The sequence below is a fragment of the Carcharodon carcharias genome, chromosome 1 (assembly GCF_017639515.1).
Source record: "Carcharodon carcharias isolate sCarCar2 chromosome 1, sCarCar2.pri, whole genome shotgun sequence".
Classification (NCBI taxonomy): domain Eukaryota; kingdom Metazoa; phylum Chordata; class Chondrichthyes; order Lamniformes; family Lamnidae; genus Carcharodon; species Carcharodon carcharias.
In genome coordinates, this window is record NC_054467.1 from 245,971,056 (window position 1) to 245,994,917 (window position 23,862).

Sequence of the window (23,862 nt, forward strand, 5' to 3'; positions counted from 1 at the left end):
ATTTCTTAAGACAAAGTCACGTTTAACTAACATGAAGTTTTTTTTTTGAAGAGGTGACAGCGAGGGCAATGCTGTTGATGTGGTATACTTGGGTCTTCTAAAAGGGGCTTTATACCGTATCACGCAACAGACTCGTGAGCAAAGTAATGCTCATCGAATATATGGGAAAATAACAACATGGATATGAAATTGGCTGAGTGACAGGAAACATCTAGCAATGGTTAATAGATATTTTTCAGGCTGGAGGAAGGTTTATAATGGAGTACCCCAGAGGTCAGTGTTGGGACCCTTACTTTTCCTGATATATATTAATAACCTACACCATGGCATACAGTGCACAATTTCAAAATTTGCAGATGATACAAAACTTGGAAACATTGTGATCTGCGAGGACGACAGTGTAGAATTTCATAAGAACACAGATAAATTGGTAGAATTGTCGGACAGGGGACAGATGAAGTTCAATGTGGGGAAATCTGAAATGACTCATTTTGGTAGGAAAAACATGGAGACAATATAAAGGGAACAATTCCGAAGAGAGTACAGGAGCATAGGGACCTGGGTGTATATGTGCATAAGTCATTGAATGTGGCAATTCAGGTTGAGAGAGTGGTTCAAAAAGCACAGAGAATCCTAGGCTTTATGAATAGGGGCATAGAGTATAAGAGCAATGAGTTTATGTGGAGCTTGTATAAAACACTAGTTCAGCCTCAGCTGGAGTTCTGGGCACAGCACTTAAGGAAAGGTGTGAAGGCATCGGAGAGAGTGCAGAAAAGATTCATGAGAATGGCTCTGGGAATGAGGAACTTCAGTTATGGAGACAGACTGGGGAAATTAGGATTGCTTTCCTTGGAGGAAAGAAGGCTAAGAGGAGATTTGTTTGAGGCATTCAAAATCATGAGGGGTCTGGCCAGAGTAGGTAGGGAAAAAACTGTTCTCACCCGTGAAAGGATCAAGAATGTGAAGGCACAGATTTAAAGTAATTTGCAAAAGGAGCAAAAGCAATGTGAGATAAAACTTTTCCACAAAGCAAGTAGTTAATTTCTGGGACGCACTGCCTGAGAGTGTGGTGGAGGCAGTTCAATTGAGGCATTCAAAAAAAAACTAGACAGTTATCTGAAAAGGAACAAGATGCAGGTTTATCGGAAAAATTGCACTAAGTAAATTGCTAATTTGAGAACGGGTGCAGACCCGATGAGCCAAATAGCCTCCTCCTGTGCTGTAAGAATTCTGTGATTTCAACACTAACAATCCAATTTATAATCTGGGTATATTTGCAATTGATCATTTTTGCCTTTCAGTATCAGTGATTGGCAGCTCAGCAACTTATGGAAATGTCAATTTTTCCTGTATATTAAAATGGACATTTTAAGAAAATTCAGTTTGCCACAATTAATCCAATGAACGGTCTTTTTTTTTTGTTTTGGGTGATGAGCAACATTCTCAAAGTCTGGATGTTTTTCTAATACCACTTTGCAGGACTATGAATTTAAAAAAGGAGGGCAAATCACAGCATTCGATTAGGAATGCAGACATTTACGAAAGCTTCAAAAGTAAACAAAGAAATCTTCCATCCACTAGCTTTTGGGGCATTCTATTCACTTTCAGCGATCCACAAGAATCTGCAATTCACGCCTAATGCTTAAAGATCAGTTGTCAGTTTTGACCAGCTTCACTGGATTTAATGTAAAAAAAAAATCTATGGTAACTTATTCTCCTCTTCATATGATACAATCCTTTTCCCAACCAACAGTATTTCTGTGCTGCATAAGCCAATGCTAAATGCCGAGTTAGCCTTGAGCTTACTGTATTTTGCTATCTTTCTCCAATGCCTGTTTTTATCTAAGGCATAAGGGAACCTTAAACTAAGCTTAAAAAACCTGCAGCAGAAATCAACAGGGTGAAACCACAACACTATAAGGTCATAATTTAACAACCACAAGGCCACTAAACAGTACACTAGAAAAAGACATGAAGAATACCTTTTAATATTAAACTATCACAAAGCCTTCACCTCTGCCAACTCAATATATTAAAATGGCAGTAGCTTTTCTCTATTGCAAGTAATTCCACTGATCTTCCTATCAAGGCATTAAATATGCAATTTCTTAAATTTTTAATCATTTGCGTTCTGATGCTGCCTGAATAATTTCAACACTCACCCTGCCAAAACCCACCCATTTCTACAGTATGGAGGTTGGCCTTGCACATATCATGCATGATAATTCTGGAAGAGTACTTACATTGGTGTGTTATCCAAATATAACTCTTATCCAAGAATGATACTTGGATAACACAGCAATCCTCATATCTACATTCCTCTTTGACCTTGGATGGTCTTTAATAGGAACAGGAGTTGGCCATTCAACCCAAGCCTGTTCCATAATTAAATTAGATCATGGCTAATCTGTACCTTAACTCCATCACTCTTCCTTGCCCAATAAAAATCTATCAATCTCAGTATTTTAAATTTTCTATTGACCCCAGCACAACTTTCTGGGGGAGGGAGTTCCAGATTTTCACTGCCCGTTTGTGAAGAATTGCTTCTTAGATAATATCTGAATTGCTCCTACCAGAGGATTTGGTTCCTCTCTATCTACCCTATCAACTCCTTTGATCATCTTAAACATCGCAAAGTGATCATCCCTTAATCTTCCACACTCAAGGCAATACTAGCCAAGTCTATGCAAGCTGCCTTCATAATTTAAGCCTTTTAGCCCCAGCATCATTTAGGTGAATCCATGTTGCGCCCCATCCAAGGCCAGTATTACTTTCACACCTTTGTATTTCAGCTCGAGGTAAGACCAACATTACATCAGCCTTTTGTTTTGTGCCATTCCACCAGCTTTCACTGATTTCTGCACTTGGAGTCCTAAATCTCTCTCTCATCCTCGCTTCATGGCATTTAGAAAATAGACTGATCTATCTTACTTGGAACCAAGGTGGATGACAATGGGGAACTGCTGTCCTAAAAGAGAAAAAAATATTTAGATACATATCACTTTTTTTACTGCTAAAAATTAAAGGGAGTGGTTTAATGATAAATGTAGACTGAAAAAATGCAAATCGCAGGAAAGGACATATTGGGGAGCAGGTAATGCTCTGGATCTGACAACTATTACCCTAGGCTTCTGGAGGATTTGGTTCAATTGTTACAAGACCTTTTGCGAAGGTTTTCCAAAGCTCACTGAGCTTGGGCAAATCCCAGAGGATTGGAAAATAGCAAATATGGTTCCCATCTTTAAATGAAAATGAGCATCAAATGTGTTATCTAAAAGCATGCTCTTTCTGCCCTTCTCTTCAGTAACTGATGAAAAGCCAATTACCATATTACTATCATCACTTTTCAGCATTAAATATTTATGCAAAAAAGTGATAAAAATTCCTCCATTTTCTGTAAGCATTTCTTGTTTCCTGATATTCTTATATAAAATAGCCATGATACAGGTCTCAAACAGCAGCGCTGTAGTTGACATGTGACTTTCACTTCAAATTACTTATTCCCAAAGTGGAGGGTTTTAAAAATTGTGATATTGGAAGGTTAAAATTTTGAACAAGGCTTGAAAGAAACTATTTTATAGACAGCCTTACAACTTCTCACCAATGTTCCTCTTGTGTAAATTTTCATTATGTATTACAAGTCAGTTTTAGTCATCCACAGAGAATAGGTGCATAAAGAAAAAAAGCTTGAAAAAATTATATTCACAGCAAAACAAAGCACAAAGATCTAATCCACAACTAACCTTGCACAGCTCAGTAAGCTAAACCTACAATAATGTGAAGTGCTGTCTGCATTTCAGGTTCCCATAACACAACCAAAGATATGCAAGAGATCCAAACTACATGCAATACTTCATTTGTGCTGCCATGTCTTGCATGAAAACCACTAAGAATTATAAAGGCCATACTTAGATAATGCAAGATTAAAAATTAATTTATTCCATGGTCGCAACTCCTAGCGTATAAATTTATAGTCCAGACCTGATGACCTATCAATAAGTGTACTATTTTGGTATAGCAATGAGATGCATAGCAATGTGGCGTCAGGGTCAATCCAGATCCTATGCTGTTGGCCAATCTTTGGCATTCCAATTAGTTTCGGCATTCCTGAGATAAAGGGGAGATAAATACCGCAACACAAGACTCAAGCAGCTGTAGGAGACACCAGGGGAGGGCCGATGGACTGATCTGTCATGGTGTCTATGGCCAAATATCCCAATATACACCATTCTGACTCACATGAAGATACACCACTTGGGCAAAGACATGAAGTTTGCAGTGCCACATGAAGCCACACTCAAATGTCAGCTTTTTATTTCACATTTCTAACCACAGTATTTTGCTTTTAACTCAAATGTAAGCTGTTGCTTTTAGAAAAGCAGCAATAAGGGGGTAGCACCTAGAGAAATGTTAAATAAAGTCTATTTGCTGCAACGTGTACACCGTTTACCATAATTCATCAATGCATCAAATATTGCAGCTCTTGTCATATTTAAGGACCTGTTTTAAGTTAATGTCCCACTAAAAGAACTGTTCATGGATTTTATGGTTTTAATTACATCACTATCCCCGAACAAAACCATGCATGTCCATATATTTTATTCTATTGATTCAGTACTAATAAGACGCTACCACACAAAGCTATAATTCTAGCTAAGTTTTATTTCGTAAACCTGTTATTTCTTTATTATAGTGGACAGATTAAGTCACTTAACGCAAATTTTGCAGCACAAAAAGGGCCTTGTCTACCAAGTAGACAAGCCATTTACAGACACAGAAACCAGATACTGAGACAATAAAACTTCCTAAGGTATCACTGTAACAATTTTGATGATCACTATCAGGTATCAAATCTGCATACTTTTGCATCTGTTACACTGACTGATTGACCTGGTACCTAATCGAATTAGGTTTGTTTCGGCATGAATTGTTGAAACCTGCACAACAAATGGACACAGCTCATTTAAATGTGACAATTATTCTTGGAAATAAGAGAGAGTTCAATGAGTAATCTTGTATTGTAAGGAAGTAAGCTTCAACTTATAATAGTTTAAGGACAAATACACAGGTATAGATTAGTGGTGATGGAGTGAGGCATAGTCAGTTGGTATCTCTGTGAACACAAGCTTACCTCTCTCCGCCTCGATGCCCAGCAGCTTTGTTTAATCTTCCACACCACAGCAGCCACCAACAGTAACGACAGAAAACAACTGCAAAATATTTTTTGCAAAATGAACAGTCAACTTTGCGAAATACATGTATACTACTACACTGGCAGGCAGTTTGATGTACTGAACTAAAGATAGTCAGGAAAAAAAAATGAAATATCTGCTTAATGACCTATAGCAAAGATCAGCCAATTTTAAAAACTAACTACACTGACTCAAAATGATCTATTTTTATATTCGAGAGGGATTCCTTATTGAAGGCATTGTTAGACCAGTAGTTCAAACTTCTGTATGAAACATCCTACAAACACCTTCACTGAATCTCCTGCAAACACTGAGTATCTGCAGATCCCTATTAAAGTTACTTAGAAACAGCATTAAGTTCCTCAAGTTACTTAAAAACAGCATTAAGTTCCTAAAGACAGCTATTGCAGAAAATATCGATTAGAATACAAGTAAACAGAATGTTAATGAGAGAATTCGAGACACTGTCCTCAGGTCATGCCCTGAGCCAAATAGGTAGGATATCAAGGATTCAGATCTCCAAGGATCCTTGCATTAGAACCCTAGGATCTGCTGATCCCAGTTTCAAAATGTACACTCCAGTTCATATCTAGACACCACTGTACACATTGCTTTTTAATGACATTTTAGTGCAGACTATAAGCACTCTCATCCGAGCGAGAAAACTTTTGTGTTCAAACTCGGCTCAAGGAGTAAGTCTAGCTCGAATCCATTACAGAACCAAAGCATGGATAGGAAGTGGTGCCCTTTGGAAGAATGTTAAAATTATTCCCAAAAGTTCAGATCCTATGGCACTGTTTGAAAAACATGGAGTTCTCCCAGGTCATGGCCAAGATTCTTCCTTTAATCACCAAAGCAAATGTTCACCTGAGGATTGTTGCATTTTTTTAAGCTTCTATAAAATAATTCAAAATGCATTAAGCCCTTGGAGATTTCAGGAAAATCGGGGAAAATGATACATGCACACGAGTCTTCACTGCTCAGCAAAATGAAATAATTCAAATATTGTATATTTAGTTATTTTTAAAGATTTTTGGTTAGTAGTCAAATGTATGAAGTTTATCACAAAAGGAACTTTAAAGAATAGCTGGTAAAAATTGAGTAAAAGTATCACCACACACCAAACTGTTTAAAATGAAATTTATATTTTTAGGATTCCAATACAATGAGATCCAGTTGTTAAAAATCAATGCTGCCCAAATCAAAATCTGCTTTGGATCTAAATATTTTCCATGCCCAAAATGTTCATCTCACTCAATAAGTTCTGATGGTATGGTGTGGAAGATCATTGCTGAAACGGGACATTTATATTTGAGTGCACTGCCATCCTTCTCATACTATAACTTTACTTAAATGACTAAGTTTGATCCTAAAAAAATGCAAATATTGTTTGGTCACAGAATACTAGGCAGCAACTTGTCATTACTAAATTCTGGCAGTAGTTGGTAGCTACAAATTACTCATGTAGTCCTTCAGATATTTGGTGACTACAATGTGAAATCTGAACTACTGCTACTACAAACTTGCAATTCGTTTGCAAAAAATGCTGGTTAATTGCTCTAGCCCTACATTCATGCTCTTAGTGCTTCACGTCATGTTCTACTTTTGGCACTCAATAAGCTTCTCAACCGGGGTGTTAATCTGTAAATTAATTGTATATTAAACAAATGCAATTTGGAGCAGGCAGATGAAAAGCTAAAAATTCTCCATTCTCAAGGCAATGCAGTTCATGACTTTTTTGAGCACATTTCAGGAAAATTAAATCTTTTCTTGCTTGTTCGAAAATACAATTTTCATAGCTGCGTAATGGAGTACAGAATTAAAATTGAATGTGTGCATGATTATGTAGAATTTCAATGTGGTTCAGCAAATGTGAGAAGACAGGCACATAAGATCAAGTAACTGAAATGGAATCTTGGGACATTTTTCAAAGCAGAGAATAGTTGGACACATCACAAGCTTTGAGCTGATTGCACATCTTACAGATCACTGAATCGTTACAATGCAGAGGCAGGTCATTGGACCCATTGTGTCTAGGGGAGGCAGTGGTATTGTTGCTGGACTAGTAACCCAGAGACCCAAGGTGGAATTTGAAGTGAATAAAAATTTGAAATTTAAAGTCTAATGATGAGCATGAAACCACTGCCGATTGTCATAAAAACCCATCTGGTTCATTAATGTTCTTCAGGGAAGGAAATCTGCTCTCCTTACCTGGTCTTGCCTACATGTGATTCCAGACACACAACAATGTGGTTGACTCTTCAATGCCCTCTGAAATGGTCTAGCAAGCCATTCAGCTGAATCAAACCGCTATGAAAGCTCACTGTGGGTGTAACTACACTTCTCCAAATAAGCAATTCACCAAGTAATATTTCTCCGTAACACTATATATTGTTCTCTTCTGAATGCCTCAATTCAACATGCCTCTGCCATGTTCTCATGTAGTGCATTCCAGACCTTAACCACTCACCGCTTGAAGAAGTTTTTCCTCATGTTGCTTTTGCATTTTTTTTTGGCCAATTGCTTTAAATCTGTGACATCTCATTCTCGATCCTTTCACTAGTGATAACAGTTTCTCCCCATCTACTCTGTTCAGACCCCTCATGATTTTGAACACCTCCATCAAATTCCACTCAGCCTTTTTTCTCCAAGAAAAACAGTCCCAGCCTCTACAATTTATTTCCATAACTGAAGTTCCTCATCTATGGAACCATTCTCATGAATCTTTCCTGGACTCTCTCCAATGCCTTCACATCTTTTCGAAAGTTCAGCACCCAGAACTGGATACAATACTCCAGCTAAGGCCGAACTAGTGCCTTACACAATATCAGCAAAACCTCCTTGCTTTTGTACTCTATGCCCTTATTAATGAAGCACAGGATACTGTATGCTTTATTAATTGCTCTTTCAACCTGTCCTGCCACCTTCAATGACTTATGCACATATACACCAAGGTCCTCAACCGCTGCACACCCTTTAGAGTTGTATGTACCCTTTATTTTGTATTGTCTCTCCATAGTCTTCCTACCAAAATGAATCACTTCACATTTCTATATCCTTTTGAAGTTCTACACTACCCTCCTCAGTTCACAATGCTTCCAAGTTTTTTATCAACTACAAATTCCGAATTTGTGCCCTGCGCACCAAGGTCTATATCAATAATATATATCAGGAAGAGCAAAGGTCCCAACAATGCTCCCTGGGGAACTCCACTACAAACCTTCCTCCAACTTGAAAAACATCCACTGCTCAGTTTCCAATTTTGTATCCATTTTGCTACTGTCCCTTTTATTCCATGAGCTATAACTTTGCTCACAAGCCTGTTTTGTGGCACTGTATCAAATGCCTTTTTGAAGTCCATGTACGCATCAACAGCATTGCCCTCATTAACCCTCTTTGTTACCGTTTCAAAAAACTCCACCAAGTTAGGTAAACATGATCTTCCCTTAAATATGTGCTGGCTTTCCTTAACTAACCTGCATTTGTCCACGTGACTATTAATTTTGTTGTGAATTATTGTTTTTAGAAGTTTCCCCACCACCAAAGTTAAACTGACTGGCCTGTAGTTGCTGGTTTGTCCTTGCACCCTTTTTTGAACAAGGGTGTAACATTCGCATTTCTTCAGTCCTCTGGCACCACCCAAGTCTAAGGAAAACTGGAAAATTATAGCTAGTGCCTCTGCATTTTCCAATCTCACTTCCCTCAGTGCAGGAACATAGGAGGAGTAGGCCATTCAGCCTATTGAGCTTGCACCGCCATTCGATATCATGGCTGATCATCCACTTCAATGTCTTTCTCTCACAGTATTCCCTTATCCCCTTACGTAAGTGGTATTTAGATATCTGTCAATCTCTACTTTAAACATACTCAAAGACTGAGCTTCCACAGCCCTCTGTGGTAGAGTTCCAAAGATTCACAACCCTTTGAGTAAAAAAAAAATTCTCCTTATCTCGGCCCTAAGTGGCTTCCTCCTTACTTTGTGATTGTGTCCCCTAGTTCTAGACTCCACAATAAGGAGAAACATCTTAGCTGCATCTACCCTGTCTATCCCTTTAAGTATTTTGTAGATTTCAAAGAGATCACCTATCATTCATCAAAACTCTAGAGAATACTGGCCCCGTTTCCCCAATCTCTCTTCATAGAGAGTCCCGCCGTCCCAAGAACATGTCTGGTGAACTTTCGTTGCACTCCCTCTATAAGGTCCCCTAAAGAAAGGGCACTAAAACTGACACAGTACTCCAGGTGCGATCTAACCAAGGTTCTATACAATTGAAACAAGACTTTGCTACTCTTGTACTCAAAACCTCTTGCGATAAAGGCCAACATTCCATTATCCTTCGTAACTGCCTGCTGCACCTGCATCTACCCTTGCATGCATCTCATCCAGTCCCGATGCCTTATCAACTTTAAGTAACGCCAGCCTTTCTGATGCCTCCTATCAATTTTAAATCTTGCTAGTGTATTATTTACCATAAGACATAGGAGCAGAAATTAGGCCATTCGGCCCCTCGAGTCTGCTCTGCCATTCAATCATGGCTGATAAGTTTCTCAACCCCATTCTCCCGCCTTCTCCCTGTAACCTTTGATCCCCTTACCAATCAAGAACCTATCTATCTCGGTCTTAAATACACTCAATGACCTGGCCTCCACAGCTTTCTGTGGCAATGAATTCTCTTAGTATGGCATGGGTAGCATCTTCCTTCTTGGTAAAGGCCGATACAAAGTATTTATTTAATATCTCAGTTATTGCCCTCTGCCTCCATGCGTAAGTCCCCTTTCTGGTCCCAAATTGGCCCTACTCCTCCTTTTACCACCCTTTTACTATTTAAGTTCCTATAGAAGACTTCAGCATTCCCTTTTTTGTTAGCTGCTCTCATACTCTCAGTTTGTTTCTCTTATTTGCTTTTCCACTTCCCCTCTGAATCTTCAGTCCAGTTCTTCATTGTATTATCTGCCTTACCATCTATCATAAGCACAGTTTTTCTTCCTCATCTTAATCTTGACCTCTTTTGTCATCCAGGGAGCTCTGAATTTGTTTGTCCAATCTTTCCCCTTTGAGGAATATACCTTGACTGACCCCAATTTTCTCTTCTTTGAAGGGAGCCCATTGTTCAACTACCGTTTTTCTTGCCAACCTTTGATTCCATCTTATGCAGCCCTAACGTAATTCTTACCTCATGGAAGTTGGCTTTCCCTCAATTAATTATTCTTATTCTAGGTCAGTGTTGCTCATTGCAAGGCGTGTGAACCAGTGGCGGCTCCCTGACCCGTGGTGTAGTGCTGCTGGACACCAAACAGGGCCCGGAGAGCAGAGTCCGGCGGTGCGGAGTACTGGAGTCCCGGGGTCTCGGGAAGGAGAGGCTGGCTGCCAGTTCCAGGAGTGAGCCGCTGCAGAGTGGAGACCCAGGTTGTTGGGAGGGGTGGGATGAGATAAGACCATCCAACTTCCAATTTGTAATACAGCATTATTTTAGCGTGTACAGAGATACAGATAAGTGCAAATTGATTTAATTGAATATTTTAGGAGAAAAGCAAGGCTCTAAGCTGTGCTGGCTTAAACAATGTCATCCTCAGAAAGCAACTGTAGAAGTGTGGAAATGAAAAGAAAAAAGCTTACATGCATACAATACCTTATCACAACTCACAATGTCCAGATGTATTTCATAATAAATTAAATGGTTATCTATGTAAACTAATGCGGTAGCTATTTTCTGAACAAGCAAGATCGCGTCAAGCAACAATAATAAACCTGATCAAACTAGCCAAGAAAACTCAAACTCTCCATCAGTAAAAGCAATGTGAGCATTGAGCCATTGGGGTGCGGTGAGAGGCACAAGACAACTGTTGCTCAGACTCCTTTGATCATCTTGAGATATCCAATAACATTCAAACGTGCATCACAAGATACTGCCAGAGATGATTCTCTCCTTATTTTGTGTTTTCACTCTCAACGGAAACAAAAATCTGTAACTGTTACCTGACAAACTACAGACTGAAGTGGGTATAGACAGTTTTAAATAAAAACACTGTTCTTTTAAATGCCACCGACTCGCATAAATGAAAGCTGTTTGTCACAGCTGACACCAAGCCAGTTCAGTAAGTCCCATTTCTCTCCTGCACCTACTGAAAAATGACAGCTCTATTAAAAGGAAGAATTCTTTTGATGTACCTGTCATAAAGCCTGCACCTGGGAGTACAGAAATCTCACATTTCAGAGGTACTTATTTCCAGTTCTGATACCTAGTATATTTCATGAGATTTACTTGTATATAGCACCTCCTTGTGGACATTACTGGTGCTGAATTATAAAGCAACCTTTTTGATTTATATTTCATAAATACAACTACATTTATTAGTTAATTAACTTCTTTCTCTTCATCCTGAATTAAAATAAGTGATACATTCTCCCCCCCCCCCAAAAATCAAGATTTATTGCTTGCTCTCGCTCATTTTTTTTGAGCCTTTCAATATTGTCATTTACTTCCTTCAGATTTTCTACTCCCTACAGGCTTAAAGGTTCAAACCAAATTGATGATTTTTATGCACATTCTCTGTATTTATAAATTGCGCAAAGCTATAGAAAGCCATAATTCCAACCTCTGCTTAAAGTGCTATAAGGACTCAACTGTTGTCACTGAAATATAACAAGATTTGTGTCTGCTTCCGTTCTTGGCTGGACCTTTGCCTTTCAGCAAAGTTTCTCAATTTTACATGTACGTATTATTTCAGAATTTCAAGTTTCCAATCGGTCTGCAGAATCCAGTGACAAATACATAGCACATTATAGTTGTGTCTGTCCTGTGTTTAACCTTTCAGTGTCAGGCAGTCTACCCTGTTACAGCTTGACCTAAGTATTACTTTCTAAGCTATTGATCTAGGCAATTTTCAACGATGGTGATGAAAATGTAAATTCTAAATATTCATTGTAACTACACCAAGACTTCACTGAAACTCTTCAAATTGCTTTAGCCTCTTTAGATGATTGGCTAAAAGAACTCGACAAGAGTCGAATTTCTGACATCTTCATCTTATAAACATGTTCCTACAACGCCCTCTCCCTACACTACAGCAGCAGCTACTGAGCCATTATCTTCACACATCATTCTGCTTCACAGAATGACATATCACCTTGAACAATCTTCAGTACATTAGCTGGCCATTTCTTACATGTATCACGAGAGATTACTGTGATCTGTCTACCCACTCATTTTACAATAACTCAAGTCTCAGAAATTGGGGTAGTCATCCTAAAGTTTGTTACAGTATCAGAAAATATCTGTGCATAACTGCAGAAAACAATAACATGGTGGTTTCTACGAGTCTGCGCTTTGTGAAAATAAACTACTTGAAGGCAAACTGACGATAAGCATAGAAAGCTAGTTGTAAGTTACTGTTTAGTTAGCCCTTGTTAACATACGGACATACAAATTAGGAGGAGTAGGCCACTCGGCCCCTCGAGCCTGCTCTAACATTTGATAGGATCATGGCTGATCCGATTATGGCCTCAACTCAACATTCCCACCTACCCCCAATACTCTTGTCAAGAATCCATTAACCACTTATTTTAAAATTGTGTTCCCTACTTCTAGTCTCTCCCACAAGGGGAAACATCTTTTCAGCATCCATCATGTCAAGTCCCGACAGGATCTTATTTGTTTCAATATGATCACCTCACATTTTTCTAAACTCCAATGGATACAGGCCCAGCCTGTCCAACCTTTCCTCATAAGATAACTCCCCCACCAAACCCAACTAATAGGCAAGTGAACCTTCTTTGAACTGCTTCTAACGCATTTCTATCCCTTATAGTATGGCATTGAGATAGAGAATCAGCCATGATCATACTGAAAGGCGGAGCAGGCTCAAAAGGCCGAATTACCTAGTCCTGCTTCTATTTTCTATGTTTCTTTCTTAAATAAGCAGACCAAAACTGTACACAGTATTCCAGATGTGGTCTCACCAACGCCCTGTACAACTGTAGCGAAACATCCCTACTTTTATATTCCATTCCCCTTGCAATAAATGGCAACATTCCATTTGCTTTCCTAATCACTTGCTGTACCTGCATAATAATTTTGTGATTCCTACACCAGGGTACCCAGAAGAGTTCTACAATCTTTCTCCATTTAAATAATATGGTGCTTTTCTATTCTTCCTACCAAAGTGGACACATTATGCTCCATCTGCCAAATTTTTGCCCACTCATTTAACCTATTTATATCTCTTTGCAGGCTCCTTATGTCTTCTTCACAACTTACTTTCCTACCTATCTTTGTGTCATCAGCAAATTTAGCAACCATACCTTCGGTCCCTTCATCCAAGTCATTGACATAAGTTGTAAATAGTTGAGACCACAGCACTGATCCCATGGAACTCCACTCATCACATCCTGCCAACTTGAAAATGGCCCATTTTTGCCTACTTTGTTTCCTGTTAGCTAACCAATCCTCTATCCATGCTAATATATTTCCCCCACACCATGAGTTTCTATTTTGTGTAGTAACCTTTGATGTGGTACCTTGTCAAATGCTTTCTGGAAATCTAAGTACAGCACTTCTACAGGTTCCCCTTTATTCATGCTGCTCGTTACTTCCTCAAAGAATTCCAATAAATTAGTCAAATACAATTTCACTTTCACAAAATCATGCCGACTCTGCTTGATTGATTTAAGGTTTTCTTAATGCTCTGCTATAACCTCCTTAATAATAAATTCCAGCATTTTCCCTATGATAGGTGTTATGCTAAGTCGCCTGTACTTGCTTGCTTTTTATCTCCATTCTTTCTTGAATAGAGGAGTCACATTTGCTATTTTCCAATCGGATGGGAACTTTCCAGGATCATGTTAAGTCATGAGTATCCAAATTCTTGTGCCTTCCACATTACTGTCAGTGCATGTCATCCAGCATGGACCACATATTAAGTTGAAAATCAGTTCCTACTAGTTTGCATATCTCAATTTGTGGATAACATTTGTCAGGGGTTTCTGTGATATATCCACAAGTAGGATGGTAGTGCCAAGAACAATTCTTTACATACCTCCATCAAAATTCAACTGGACCCAAACCAGAGAAGAAACATCAATACAAACAGAATATCAAATTGGGCTCTCAGGACTTGCAGAATGAGTGTGACCCAGGGGCTGCAGTTTAAATACATCTATCATGCAGTACAGCATTTCAACAAAGATATTGCAGTTCTAGGTGACGCTGAGCACAAAGAGCACTTAGAGAGTTGGTATGCTCAATTTAGGATGCAGCCACTATTATAGAAACTAACAGTGCAAAATTGCATTGGTATAGTGATATAGGGCTTATCAATGTGTTTTTAAATGGAACACTGCGACCTACTCAACAATTTTACTACATAATATATGCTGCTTTGGCAATTCCAGGTTATCAGCTGAACTTGTACACTGCTCTTTAAAAGGATAAATACTAGGGCAATAATTACAAAATTCTGCAAACATGCACCTTTTGATTAAGATGAGTGCAAGTGGACTGTAGATTTAAAAAATCAGCAATGTATTTTATATGAATCAGATATATACTTTTGACTAACCTGAAAAATGTGACGAAGAACTGCACAAGGTCCATGAAGTTGCTGTGCTGAGAAAAGGCAATCTACAGAGAAAAAGGATACACATAAAATTTAAAACAAAGCTAACAAATAGATTGAATATGTTATGACCATAAAGACATTACTTAACTGAATTTTGCAGTTAATTGAATTTAGTGTACTCTCTCTGACCAAGAACAGACTCCAGGATTACAATAATCAGAACCCCAGGTAACATTAAGATAATTTCACTGATCTCATTCAGCAGTGCGCTAGGCTAGAGAGGGATTTGGATTGGAGATGTGACTGCAACACTGTTCCTTTTCAATATGGCTTCTGGTGGGTGGTGAAAGGTTAGTGAAAATTTGCTATTATTTGGAAAAATTGATAGTGATTAATGAATATTTTCATGATTTCTGAAGCGGCTATTTTACACTATTAACTTGCACCAGTCTGGAGTCAAGCAAACTAAAAAGAATCTGGGGTTAAAAAGGACCTGGAATACATTAATCTTTTCCACAACTGTCAGTCATGAGGATTAAGCATGGTCACCCTTGACCAATTCAGTTGAGAGTTCAGTTGCATCCAAAAAGAAGTGCACTGTATTTTCAATATGCAATTTGGTCCACAGTAAGGATCACTACCCCTTAGGCAGAAGTCTTCCTTTTAAATGAACAACAATTTTTATTTAGTAAATTATTTTCTTCTATAAAACGGATCGCTGTTTGCCTGTAGCCATCCACTGACCTTTTCAAATACTTACACAACATTTTTGTTAATGTCATAAATCGTGTAACATGGTGAGATAGTGATAACGTTAATCTCCTGCCTTTTTAAAATAGTTCTCAATGAACTATACAAATTTACATATAGGAGGCCATTCCACCCCATTGTGGCTGCATTAGCTCTCCCATGAGAGGCGACTCTATTCCCCCTTTTTTTCACCAAAGTGATCAAACAAGTGGAATTGCTCAATATTCAAGCAGGACCACAACATAAAATGTTTTGCATGTGATTAGATGCACAGTGATATACAATCATGACAGAATTAAAATCCATTCATTCTGAAACTATTGTCAATCTGGAACACAAACACATTAAACAGCAGCTGAAAGTCAGAGTTCAATGTAAGTTGGGTGCATAATATTGCAGATTTCCAATTACAATAATTCAAATAAACAGAAGAGTACAATATGAGAATTTAATACAGTGGAAAATGGTGAAGCATGACATTTATCAGCAAAATGATTCAGTGCTTTAAAATAAACCTACCAATAAACAGTATAAATGTACTGAAGGTCTTACCTCTTCAACATCCATAACATTACCTCACAGTGAAAAGATTTTAAGCATTCTCCTGTACTAAAAAGTGCAGCCCTCGAACTGCTTTACAACTTTTCAAAGAAACAAACCTCCCAATTATCAAACAACTCACACCAAGAGCAGCAACGAGACATGCAATTCAGGAGAATATAAATATGAAGATAATGACAGTGACACGCATTATAACTTGGATCCAAGCACTGCATTAAAAGACCAAATGAAGTTTTAAAATGCTGTTGAGAGATAAGTGAAAAGTAGTGAAAAGACAGACTGGAAAGTTATGGGGCACACTGGATTAAACTCTCAAAGCTAAGTACAAGATAGAACAACAAGAACTGCATTTGTTCCTTTCAGGAAATTCAACGCCTTTCTATGAACCTCCCGTTTCCTTTCCTGATAAACCTTGTACTACAGCACAAACTTAACTCTTTCATAATAGATCATGAAAAAGAGCACAGAATAAAAACCCTTTAGACTTTCTATTACAGCTCCTCCTACCTACTTCAAGTGCATGCCAGTGAATAATCCATCTTAGCCTCACCAATGCCTCAACATCACAGATGCCAGGCTTCCAGGCAAATCGATTAATTGCACATGATATCAAGAAATAGATTAAGGCACTGGACACAGTAAAGGCTATGGGTCCTGATAACATTCTATCAGTAGTACTTGGACTCCAGAACTAGCCACTCTCTTAGCCAAACTGTTGCGGTACAGCTACAACATTGAAATTTACCCAATAATGTGGAAAACTGTCCTGCCTATAAAAAAGGAGGAAAAATCTAATCTGGCCAATTACCGCCCCATCAGACTACTCTCGATCGTCAGCAAAGTGATGGAGGGTGTCGTCAATAGTGCTATGAAGTGGCACTTACTCAACAACAACCTGATCACTGATGCTCAGTTTAGGTTCTGCCAAGACCACTCAACCCCAGACTTTGGCCCAAACTTGGACAAAAGGGATGAATTCCAGAAGGCCGTCCTTGCCATCAAGGTAGCATTTGACTGAGTACGGCATCAAGGAGTCCAAGCAAAATTGATGTCAATCGGGGGAAAACTCTCCACTGGTTGGAGTCATACCTAACACAAAGGAAGATGGTTGTGGTTGTTGGCCCCAGGACATCACTGCAGGAGTTCCTCAGGGTAGTGACCTAGGCCCAACCGTCTTTAGCTGCTTCATCAATGACCTAACCTCCTTCAAAAGGTCAGAGTGGGGATGTTCACTGATGATTGCAGCGTTTAGCACCATTCGCAATTCCTCAGATAGTGAAGCAGTCCATGTCCATATGCCTAGACAACATTCAGATTTGGGCTGATTTCTGGCATTCATGCCAGACAAATGCTTGGCCATGACTATCACCAACAAGAGAATCTAACCATCTCCCTTTGATGTTTAACAACATTACCATTGCTGAATGCTATATCATCGTCCTAGAGGTTACTATTTACTAGAAACTTAAATAGAGCAGCTATTTAAATACTACGGCTACAAGAGGAGGTCAGGGGCAAGGAACTCTCTAGCTACTAACTCTCTAGCTCCTGACTCCCCAAAGCCTGCTCACCATCTACAAGGTATAAGTTAGGAGTGTGACAGAATACCCTCCACATACCTAGATTAATACAGCTGTGGCAAGAAGCTGCACAACACCTAAGATAAAGCAACCCGTTTGGCCGGCAGCCCTTCCACCACCTTAAACATTCACTCCCTCCATTATCGGCACATAGTAAGAGCAAGTGTGTGCCATTACAAGATGTACTGTAGCAACTCACCAAGGCTCCGTCAACAGATATTAATAGACTGGTCTGGTGGGCAGAAAAGTGGCAAATGGAATTCAACCCAAAGAAGTGTGAGGCGATGCACTTGGGGAGGCCAAACAAGGCAAAGGGTTACACAATAAACGGGAAGATACTGAGAGGTGCAGAGGAAGTGAGGAACCTTGGAGTGAACGTCTACAGATCACTTAAGGTAGTAGGACAGGTTGATAAGGTGGTTAAGGCAGCATAAGGAATCCTTTCATTTATTAGCCAAGTTATAGAACATATGAGCACGGAGGTTATGCTGGAACTATATAAAGCACTAGTTAGGCCACAACTTGAGTACAGTGTGCAGTTCTGGTCACCTCATTACAGAAAGGATGTAATTGCATTACAGAGGAGATTTATGAGCATAAAAACAAAAAAACTGCGGATGCTGGAAATCCAAAACAAAAACAGAATTACCTGGAAAAACTCAGCAGGTCTGGCAGCATCGGCGGAGAAGAAAAGAGTTGACGTTTCGAGTCCTCATGACCCTTCGACAGAACTTGAATTCGAGTCCAGGAAAGAGCTGAAATATAAGCTGGTTTAAGGTGTGTGTGTGGGGATAATATCACCAACTTTAACTTTAACACCTATGTGTTCTATTGTACTATTGTCGTTGACATCTTTTGATGATCTGCTTCTATCACTGCTTGTTTGTCCCTACAACCACACCAACCCCCTCCACCTCTCTGTCTCTCTATCTCTCCATCCCCCACACACACACCTTAAACCAGCTTATATTTCAGCTCTTTCCTGGACTCGAACTCAAGTTCTGTCGAAGGGTCATGAGGACTCGAAACGTCAACTCTTTTCTTCTCCGCCGATGCTGCCAGACCTGCTGAGTTTTTCCAGATTTATGAGCATGTTGCCCGGACTGGAAAACTGCAACCATGAGGAAAGATTGGAAAGACTGGGGCTGTTCTCCTTAGAATAGAGGAGGCTGAGAGGAGATTTATTTGAGATGTACAAAATTGTGAGGGGCCTGGATGAGAGGATGGGAAGGGTCCAGTTACTTTAGCAAAGAGGTCAGTGGCTAGGGGGCATAGATTTCAAGTGATTGGTAGAAAGATTAGAGGGCAAAGGAGAAAAATCTTTTTCACCCAGAGGGTTGTAGGGCTCTGGAACTCACTGCCTGAAAGGGTAGTAGAGGCAGAAATCTTCAAATCATCTCAAAGGTATCTGCATAGGCACCTCAAGTGCTGTAACTTGCAGTGCTATGGACCAAAGATTGGAAAGTGAGATTAGGGCAGTTGGCTCGTTTTTTGGCCAGGGCAGACATGATGAGGCAAGTGGCCTCTTTCTATGATGTAAACTTTCTATGATTCTATGACAGAATCTTCCAAATCTGTGACCTCTATCACCTAGAAAGACTAGGGCAGCAGATGCATGGGAACACCACCACCATCTCAAATTCCCCTCCAAGTCACATACAATCCCGATTTGGAACTATATCACCATTCTCCACTATTGCTAAGTCAAAATCCTGGAACTCCCTTCCTAACAACACTGTAGGTATTCCCACAATACATGGACTGCAGCGGTTCAGGATGATCGCTCACTTTTCAAGGATAATTAGAGATGGGCAATAAATGGTGGCCTAGCCAGTGATGCCCACATCGAATAACGAATAAACCAATCTGTACCTCAACTCCATTTCACCAACTTAGTTCTGTATCCTATGATGCAACTAACTAACCAAAATCTATTGATCTTAATCATGAAAATTTTAATTGGCACAGTATCCAGGGGCTTTAGAGAAGGTCGTTCCAGTTTTCCACTATCCTTTGAGTGAAAACGTGCTTTCTGAATTTACTCCTAAATAGTTGAGCACCTGAGAGGACAGCTAAGGCCTTAGTTGTAATTCCATCCAACAGACAGCATCTCCAGCAATGCAGCACTCCCTCAGTGCTGCACCAAAGCACCAGCCCCAGCAATTTTCTTCAGTCTCTGAAATGGAACAGAAGAAATAAGAGCAGGAGAAGACTATATGGCACATCAAGCCTGTTCCGCCACTCAATATGATCATTGCTGATCTGGGCCTTCAACTCAACTTTGCCCCAGCTCTCCATATCCCTCAATTCCCTGAGACACCAAAAATTTGAGAATTCCAAAGGTTCACTGGGCATTGACTGAAGAAATTTCTCACCTTACTTCTAAATGATCGGCCTCTTATCCTGAAACTATGCCCCTTGTTCTATATTCCCCAGCCAGGGAAAACATCATCTAAGTACCTACCCTGTCAAGCCCCTTCATAACCTTGAATGTTTCAATGAGATCACCTCTCATTCTTCTAAACTCCAGAGAATATCGACCCAATTTAATCAGCCTTTCATCATAAGTCAACTCTCTCATTCCAGGGACTAATTTAGTGAACCTTTGCTGTACCGCCTCCAATGCAAATATATCCTTCCTTAAACATGGGGACCAAAATTGCACACAGCATTCTAGGTTTCAGCAACACACTGTATAATTATGGTAAGCCTTCTTTATTCTTGTACTCTAATTTGTTATTTGGTTTCCCAGTTGCTTTCTGTGGGCGCATGCTAACTTTTTGTGTTCCTTATACGAGTACACTCAAGCCTCTTTGAACCTCAACATTTACAAGTTTCATGCTTTTCAAAAATTCTGCTTTTCTAATCTTACGAACAAAGAGAATAACTTCATACTTCCCTACATTATACTCCATCTGCCATCTGTTGCTCACTCACTTAACCTGTATATCTCTCTTTGCAGCCTGTTTTTTTCCTCTGCTCAGCTTACCTTCCCACCTAGCTTTTTACTGCCAGCCATCTTAGATATATTACTCTGTCTCTTCATTTAATTCATTAATATATAGATTGTAAATAGCTGAGGCCCGCAGCACTGATCCTCGCAGTACTCCACAAGTTGCAGCCTGCCAACCTGAAAATGCTCCCATTAATCCCAACTCCCCACTCCCTGTCCATTTGTCAAACAGGATTTCCCTTTCGTAAAATCAGTGTTGACTTGTTCTAATCATGCTATACATTAAGTGGATTGTTAAGGCTTCCTTAACAATAGATTCCAGCAATTTTCCCAATGACTGATGCCAACTAACTGGCGTGTAGTTCCGTGTTTTCTCCCTCCCTCCTTTCTTGAATAGCAATGTTAAATTTAATTGTTTGGCAGTACAGAACTTGAATATTACTGAGAAAAGAGATATGTCTTGCACTTATCAGGACACACAAGAATACCAATATAATGAGGAAAACAACAATTTATACTGTATGTGAAGAGAGTGCTGATTGGCTGGCAAATGGTGTTGTCATGGAGAATGCACCACTGATGGTGACTAACAGTTAACTTCCAAGCATTGTTTGAAATTTAAACCAGGCATCTTGACCCTGATTGGTCAAGACATTGCCCTGAGGAATTTTGTTTTGCTGAAACAGATGCAATGTATGTACATGTTCTTTGTCTGCAAAGAACAGGGCCCTGTGTATTAGTATATGTAGCTTTCAGGACATGCAAATATGCCACATTGTGAGCCCAACTGACAATCTTAAATTGGTTGTCAGCATAATTCTTAGCACATTGAGGATTATTTAGCAAATGTTGTCCAAATCGCGGAATCATATCTAATGTTGGATACTGTTCTGAGTTTTGCAAGCAAGCAAGCATGGGCTGGTTGGGTATGGCCTGTGCCCTGCCAGTTGCGAACAGCAGCTGGGACATTGTTAGGAAATAGAGATAGTTTAAGTTATATTTGTACTTGTGGGTGTTAGGAATGAGTTTTAGCTTTAAAGTTTAACTTTAGTTTGCATTTCTGTATCTGTGTGTTAAGAAAGGTCAAATGGAGTTTTAGTTTCACCTTAAAAGGCTGCTTGCATTTCTAATGAGAAGTTTATGATCCCTATAAAGTAAAAGTAAACACACAAAAGTAGAAAGAACAATGTTGTTGCCTAGCAATAAGGGGGCCAGATAGGCAGGTTCCTCCCACAGGCATACTAAAGAAACAGCAATTTTAAGTTCAGTTGAAGCCAGGATCCCAGAGAGACTGGACACTGGGAGAGAGAGCTGCAGATTTCCCAAAAAAACAACAAGGTCTCAAGCAAAGAAAAAACCCAAAAATCCAGGAGAGTGGAAGAGGGGAAGTCCAAAGGAAACCTTGTAGTCAAAGGAAGGACAGGAACCTGGGAAAAGGTCCTGATAAGTGAAGGTAGAGTGAGGGACAGAGAGAAAGGCTCCAAGCTTCAGATTTAAAGTGAGAACAGCTTGCAAGAAGCAAGAAGGATCAAAGAGACAACTGAAGGCGTAATTCTTTGCCATGGGTATGCGAAGCAGTGCTGTACTGTTAAAGGCTGAGTTGGTGAGAGAGAGTGCATGGAAGACAACTTGAATGCATGTGGTGACTCAGAGAAGAGGAACATCAGAAGGAGAATGCGAAACCCTGGAGGTGAATCCTTGTGGAAGGTGTCTGAGAGAAAACATCAGCTTGGGAGAAGATTCCAAGGTGAGGTCTTAGAGAATGGAGATTGGAAACCCTCGTGTGAAGGACAGAAATCAGTGAGACCGGTTGGCTCATTTGTGACAAGCGTCTAGGGGGAGTTGAGGAGAGATCCATAGCATCCAGTTGAGGTGGCATCTGTCACTTGAGGTGACTGACCACAGGGTGCCATAGGTTTACATGGACTGGGTGCTTACTGTGTACAGTAAAATGTAAGATAGCTTTCATGCCTTGTGTTATCCTTACAAATCCATATATATCTGTAAAGGTATAGTTGCAATTGAAGGAGTATTGTAATATAGTTCATCTTTTCTTGTTGAAAAATGTTTTATTATTTTGTATAAAGTTCATCAGCTGACTCCTATGACTCTATTCAGTAGCTCCTCTCCATTATTTAAACAAACAAATAAAAGTTAGGATCTATCAAGATCTCTGGGATCTTGGATCAGGGATCAGGCTTGTCTCGGGGTAATCTCAGCTGGAGATTATAGCAGGCCTGCTGTTTGATATGATCCACCAGTCTTTGGGATGTACAGCCTACATACTTCGCATCACAATGGCACTAAAATTCATATGTCATATTACTCATTTGAGTACAAAACAAAAATAAAAATATCTGGAAAAACTCAGCAGGTCTGGCAGCATCTGTGGAGAGGAACACAGTTAACGTTTCGAGTCTGTATGACTCTTCAACAGAACTAAGGAAAAATAGAAAAGAGGTGAAATATAAGCTGGTTTGGGGGGGGGTGTGGTGGTGGGACAGGTAGAGCTGAATAGAGGGCCAGCGATGGTGGAGATAGCTGTGGGAGGGGGTTGAGGTATAGGGGGTGATGGAGAAGTGGACCAGGGTGTGCTGGAGGGAATGATCCCTGTGGAATGTCGCCAGGGTGGGGGGGGGGGGGGGGGTTGCGGTGTGTGTGTGTGTGTGTGTGTGTGTGTGAAGGGAAGATGTGTTTGGTGGTGACATCATGCTGGAGTTGGCAGAAATGGCGGAGGATGATCCTTTGAATGTGGAGGCTGGTGGGGTGATAAGTGAGGACAAGGGGGACCCTATCATGGTTCCGGGAGGGAGAGGAAGGTGTGAGGGCCGATGCGCAGGAGATGGGCCGGACACAGTTGAGGGCCCTGTCAACCACCATGGGTGGAAAACCTCGGTTAAGGAGGAAGGAAGACATGTCAGAGGAACTGTTTTTGAAAGTGGCATCTTCCTTCCTTCCAACTTCAGTCTCCCAATCTTGGATGGCCCGCTTCTACCTCCTACCCAAAATCCACAAACAAGACTGTCCCGGCAAACCGATCATGTCAGCCTGTTCCTGCCCCATGGTACTCATTTCTTGCTATTTTGACTTCATTCTCTCTCCCCTTGTCCAGTCCCTTCGCACCTACATTCGTGATTCCTCTGACACCCTACATCATATCAACAATTTCCAGTTCCCTGGCCTCACCTCCTCCTCACCATGGACGTCCAATTTCTTTACACCTCCATCCAACAGGATGGTCTGATGGCTCTCCGCTTCTTCCTCGAAC

General features: G+C 40.0%; 1 protein-coding gene across 1 annotated transcript in view; it reads right to left on the reverse strand.

Annotated features, from left to right (window-relative positions):
• Window positions 1-23,862, reverse strand: part of atrn (attractin) — a 366,964-nt gene that overhangs the window by 110,276 nt on the left and 232,826 nt on the right. Inside the window, exons 25-26 of the mRNA XM_041191464.1 lie at window positions 14,751-14,812; window positions 5,132-5,210 (exon numbers count right to left, since the gene is read on the reverse strand). Coding sequence (XP_041047398.1) covers window positions 5,132-5,210; window positions 14,751-14,812 — 141 coding nt within the window. The remainder of the gene's footprint in view (window positions 1-5,131; window positions 5,211-14,750; window positions 14,813-23,862) is intronic.